This window comes from Chionomys nivalis, chromosome 11, assembly GCF_950005125.1.
Source record: "Chionomys nivalis chromosome 11, mChiNiv1.1, whole genome shotgun sequence".
Taxonomy (NCBI): Eukaryota; Metazoa; Chordata; class Mammalia; order Rodentia; family Cricetidae; genus Chionomys; species Chionomys nivalis.
Window position 1 is genome coordinate 18,861,203 of NC_080096.1, and position 6,000 is coordinate 18,867,202.

General features: G+C 46.9%; 1 protein-coding gene across 2 annotated transcripts in view; it reads left to right on the top strand.

Annotated features, from left to right (window-relative positions):
* Positions 1–5,611, top strand: part of Arid1a (AT-rich interaction domain 1A) — an 80,428-nt gene extending 74,817 nt beyond the window's left edge. For both annotated transcript variants that reach the window (XM_057783663.1, XM_057783662.1), the window contains exon 20: positions 2,611–5,611. In XM_057783663.1, coding sequence (XP_057639646.1) covers positions 2,611–4,332 — 1,722 coding nt within the window. In that variant the 3' untranslated portion in view covers positions 4,333–5,611. The remainder of the gene's footprint in view (positions 1–2,610) is intronic.
* Positions 5,612–6,000: the final 389 nt, after the last annotated feature.

The following is a 6,000-nucleotide window of genomic DNA, read 5'->3' on the forward strand; positions in this document are numbered from 1 at the left end:
TTTTTTATATTTCTCTGTGTAGCTCTGATTTCCTGGAACTTGTTCTATAGGCCCTGAACTCAAGAGATCTGCCTGCCTCTGCCTCCTCTTAAAAGGTACTACTTACTCTGAGCTGGGAGCAGCCTGGTGCTTGTGGTGCACACACCAGCACTCAGGAGGCAGGGGCAGGAGGATCTCTGTGAGTTTAAGGGCAGCCTGGTCTACAGAGCGAGTTCCAGGACAGCCAAGGGTGCATAGAGAAACCCTGGCTCAAAAAACAAAAAGAAAGTAATCCAGCAAGATGGAACTTGCCAGTGGAGACCGAGTGTAGTTCCCATGTTAGGATGTAAAGAGAGAGAGCTGACTCCACCTCCCTCTTGCGGGCAGTCATACTCCTCCTCCTGGAGTCCTCCCTCCTCCCTTCCATATATTGATTTTATCTTGTCTTTTCAAGACAAGGTTTTTTTTGTTTGTTTGGTTGGTTGGTTTTTTTTTTTTTTTGATTTTTCGGGACAGGGTTTGTCTGTAGTTTTTGGTTCCTGTCCTGGAACTAGCTCTGTAGACCAGGCTGGCCTCGAACTCACAGAGATTCGCCTGCCTCTGCCTCCCGAGTGCTGGGATTAAAGGCGTGCGCCACCACCGCCCGGCCTCAAGACAAGGTTTTAAGAGTGCACCACAACCACCCGACTCTAAAGGATTTTATTTATAGCTTAATTAAAAAGAAATTTAAGATTGGAGACTGTAATTTAGATGGTGAAGCGCTTCCTTAGCATGTGCATGGTCCAGAGATGAACTCCCATTGCCGCATAAATCAGGTGTGGTGGCACACAAATACCAGCACTTGGGAGGTGTGCATTTAGGAGATCAGATGTTCAAAGTCATCTTTGTTTACCTAGATAGTATGATAGACTACTAGGGATATTTCCAATCTACCAGAAATAACATTGTGGTATCTGTGTCATTGTGACCATAGCAGGTTTCCCCCTCCCTCCCATTTATACTCTTAAGTAAATGAAGGCATTGCTAGTCTTAGTTTTCTTGCATGAGGTTGAGGAGGGGTTTGTGTGTGTGTTTGCTTGCATGTGTCTATCACTTATATATCTGGGGTGTCTGTGTGTGTGTTTGCTTGCATGTGTCTATCACTTATATATCTGGGGTGTCTGTGTGTGTATGTGTCTGCCTGTCTTGTCTGAATGTATCTGTGTACCACCTATATGTCTAGTGCTTATTTAGTGGTGTTGAATCTCCTAGAACTAGAATTAGGGGTTTTTTGTTTGTTTGTTTGTTTGTTTTGTTTTTTCTTTTTATTTTATTTTATTTTGTGTGTGTGTGTGTGTGTGTGTGTGTGTGTGTGTGTGTGGTTTGAAGCCTGTCCTGGAACTCGCTCAGACAGGCCTTGAATTCACGAGATCCCCCTGCTTCTCCCTCCCTGAGTGCTGGGATTAAAGGCACATGCCACCATTACCCAGCTAGGCTAGGTTTACAGCTTTTTGTTGGTTAGGTTAGGTTTTTTGTTGTTGTTGTTTTGTTTATTTATTTAGTTGGTTTTATTTATTTTTTTTTTTTTGGTTTTTTCGAGACAGGGTTTCTCTGTGGCTTTGGAGCCCGTCCTGGAACTAGCTCTGTAGACCAGGCTGGTCTCGAACTCACAGAGATCCGCCTGCCTCTGCCTCCCGAGTGCTGGGATTAAAGGCGTGCGCCACCACCGCCCGGCAGTTGGTTTTATTTTTGAGACAAGGTTTCTCTGTGTTGCTTTGGAGCCTGCCTGGCACTAGCTCTTGTAGACCAGGCTGGCCTCGAACTCACAGGGATCCGCCTACCTCTACCTCCCAAGTTGAGCTATCTCTCCAGCACCCTACACCGTATGTGTCCCTACATAGCCCAGACTAGCCTTGAACTGGGCTTACATTTGTGATGCCCTGAAGCTGACCAAAGCATGACTGACTTTTCATTGAATGATATTGTTGTACGCAGGAAAGTAAAGAAAGAAATTTTCATGATTTTCAGTATCCTAGAACAACTTTATAAAGTTTTGCAGGTTTTCCTCATTTTATACAGCTAACTTCTGGGAAAGGCAGTATTCAAACCAAGGCTTTTTTAATTCCAAAAATCAGGTGGATGAAAGGAATTCAACCAAAAGTGAATCTTACTGAAAATTAGTGGAGACTAGATGAACATCTGTTGACAGTGTGTTCCTTTTCTAGCTTGTGTTGGGAAGGGCTTATCCCAGCATGCTTCGACTTGGGCTCCATATGGCCATGAAGTATAGAGACCACCCTAGATGGGCAGTGGCAGTGATCAGGGACCTGGTAAAAAGCAAACATTCATTCAGAAAGAAGAGATTTCAGGGTGTTGGGCGGTACTGATGTGTGGCTAACAATTCCAGCCTGCTAGGGCAGGCTTATGCGGCCATTGTTTGGGCAGAGGGGAGGCTTTGTGCTCCTTTTGTGAGAAGATGGGTGAGAGAAGTGAAGCCCTACAGTCTGCCCGGGCAGAGGCCTTTATAAAGGGGACAGCTTTACCTCCTAAGTGAGAGATGGTTAGCTTGAAATGAAAACAATTAGATAGAGCTTCGGGACTCTCAGGTCACGGACTCTTCCCCTGGTTTATTTCCTTTTCTCTGTCTTTCAGCTCCCAGGGTTGCTAGAGCTCCTTGTGGAATATTTCCGTCGATGCCTGATTGAGATCTTTGGCATTTTAAAGGAGTATGAGGTGGGGGACCCAGGACAGAGAACACTATTAGATCCTGGGAGATTCAGCAAGGTGTCTAGTCCAGCCCCCACAGAGGAAGAAGATGAAGAACTCCTAGATTCTAAACTGGAGGAGGAGGAAGAAGTGGTTGAAAATGATGAGGAGATGGCCTTCTTAGGCAAGGATAAGCCAGCTTCAGAGAATAGTGAGGAGAAGCTAGTCAGTAAGTTTGACAAGCTTCCAGTAAAGATTGTGCAGAAGAACGACCCATTTGTGGTGGACTGCTCAGATAAGCTTGGGCGTGTGCAGGAGTTTGACAGTGGCCTGCTGCACTGGCGGATTGGTGGTGGGGATACCACTGAGCATATCCAGACCCATTTTGAGAGCAAGGTAGAGCTGCTGCCTTCCCGGCCTTATGTGCCCTGCCCAACGCCCCCTCGGAAACACCTCACAACAGTAGAGGGTACACAAGGGACAGCAGAGCAGGAGGGCCCCCCGCCTGATGCCCTTCCAGAAAAAAGGATCACAGCCACTATGGATGACATGTTGTCCACCCGGTCTAGCACGTTGACTGATGAGGGAACAAAGAGTGCAGAGGCCACCAAGGAGAGCAGCAAATTTCCATTTGGCATTAGCCCAGCACAGAGCCACCGGAACATCAAGATTTTAGAGGATGAGCCCCACAGTAAGGATGAGACCCCACTGTGTACCCTTCTGGACTGGCAGGATTCCCTTGCTAAGCGCTGTGTCTGCGTCTCCAATACCATCCGGAGCCTGTCATTTGTGCCAGGCAACGACTTTGAGATGTCCAAACACCCAGGGCTGCTGCTTATCCTAGGCAAGCTGATCCTACTGCACCATAAGCATCCAGAGCGGAAGCAGGCACCACTAACTTACGAGAAGGAGGAGGAGCAGGACCAAGGGGTGAGCTGTGACAAGGTGGAGTGGTGGTGGGACTGCTTGGAGATGCTCCGGGAAAACACGCTGGTCACGCTGGCCAACATCTCGGGGCAGCTGGACCTATCCCCGTACCCTGAAAGCATCTGCCTGCCTGTGCTGGACGGACTCCTACACTGGGCAGTTTGCCCTTCAGCTGAAGCCCAGGACCCTTTCTCCACCCTAGGCCCCAATGCCGTCCTTTCTCCCCAGAGATTGGTCTTAGAAACCCTCAGCAAGCTCAGCATCCAGGACAACAATGTGGACCTGATCCTGGCCACGCCCCCATTTAGCCGCCTGGAGAAGTTGTATAGTACCATGGTGCGCTTCCTCAGTGATCGAAAGAACCCAGTATGCCGGGAGATGGCTGTGGTACTGCTGGCCAATCTGGCACAGGGGGACAGCCTGGCAGCCCGGGCCATTGCGGTGCAGAAGGGCAGCATCGGCAACCTCCTAGGCTTCCTAGAGGACAGCCTTGCTGCCACACAGTTCCAGCAGAGCCAGGCCAGCCTCCTCCATATGCAGAACCCACCCTTTGAACCAACTAGTGTGGACATGATGCGGCGGGCTGCCCGTGCACTGCTTGCCCTGGCAAAGGTGGACGAGAACCACTCAGAGTTCACTCTGTATGAGTCACGGCTGTTGGACATCTCGGTATCACCATTGATGAACTCATTGGTTTCACAAGTCATTTGTGATGTACTGTTTTTGATTGGCCAGTCATGACAGCCGTGGGACACCTCCCCTCCCTGTGTGTGTGTGAGTGTGTGGAGAACTTAGAAACTGACTGTTGCCCTTTATTTATGCAAAACCACCTCAGAATCCAGTTTACCCTGTGCTGTCCAGCTTCTCCCTTGGGAAAGTCTCTCCCCACCCCCACTCCCTAACACCTTTCTGTTCCTCATCCTCACCTGCTTCCCTCAGGACCCTACCCTATTTGAAAAGACAAAGCTCTGCCTACATAGAAGACTTTTTTATTTTAACCAAAGTTACTGTTGTTTACAGTGAGTTTGGGGAAAAATGGCTTTCCTGGTTCTTGCATCAACGGGATGCCACATTTCATAACTGTTTTTAATGGCTAAAAAAAGGAAAAAAAATACAAAAAAACCCTGAAGGACAAAAGGTGACTGCTGAACTGTGTGGTTTATTGCTGTCCATTCACAATCTCGCAGGAGCCGAGACGTTCGCAGTTGTGAGCAGACCCTGTTCACTGGAGAGGCCTGTGCAGTAGAGTGTAGACCCTTTCATGTACTGTACTGTACACCTGATACTGTAAACATACTGTAATAATAATGTCTCACATGGGAATGAGAGAAGACGCTGGGTCAGCAGCAAGCTGTAGTTTTTAAAAAATGTTTTTAGTTAAATGTTGAGGAGAAAAAAAAGGCTTTTCCCCCAAAGTATCATGTGTGAACCTACAACACCCTGACCTCTTTCTCTCCTCCTTGATTGTATGAATAACCCTGAGATCACCTCTTAGAACTGGTTTTAACCTTTAGCTGCAGCGGCTGCGCTGCCACGTGTGTATATATATGATGTTGTACATTGCACATACCCTTGAATCGCCACAGTTTGGTCCCCTTCCCAGCCACCCCTTTATAGTATGACGAGTTAACAAGTTGGTGACCTGCACAAAGCGAGACACAGCTATTTAATCTCTTGCCAGACATCGCCCCCCTTGGTGCGATGCTGTACAGGTCTCTGTAAAAAGTCCTTGCTGTCTCGGCAGCCAATCAACTTATAGTTTATTTTTTCTGGGTTTTTGTTTTGTTTTGTTTCCTTTCTAATCGAGGTGTGAAAAAGTTCTAGGTTCAGTTGAAGTTCCTGATGAAGAAACACATTGAGATTTTTTCAGTGATAAAATCTGCATATTTGTATTTCAACAATGTAGCTAAAAACTTGATGTAAATTCCTCCTTTTTTTCCTTTTTTGGCTTAATGAATATCATTTATTCAGTATGAAATCTTTATACTATATGTTCCACGTGTTAAGAATAAATGTACATTAAATCTTGGTAAGACTTTGTGAGGCTTTTTTATTTTCAAATTATTTAAGAACTTTACCTATGCCTGAAAAGATGACTTAGCAGTTAAGAAGACCCATGTTTGAGTGGCTCACAACCTTAAGCCTTCTGTCCAACTCTATGGGGTCTGACATCTGACTTGAGCCATAGACAGCTAAACTCACATCCACAGACCCACACACAGACACCTAGACTCAGATCCACAGACTCACACACAGATGCCTAGACTCACATCCACAGACCCTCACACAGACACCTTGACTCAGATCCACAGACCCAGACACCTGGACTCATATCCACAGACCCACATGCGGACTCACACACATACTTAAAAACTAAATCTTTAGGGGGCTGGAGAGATGGCTCAGAGG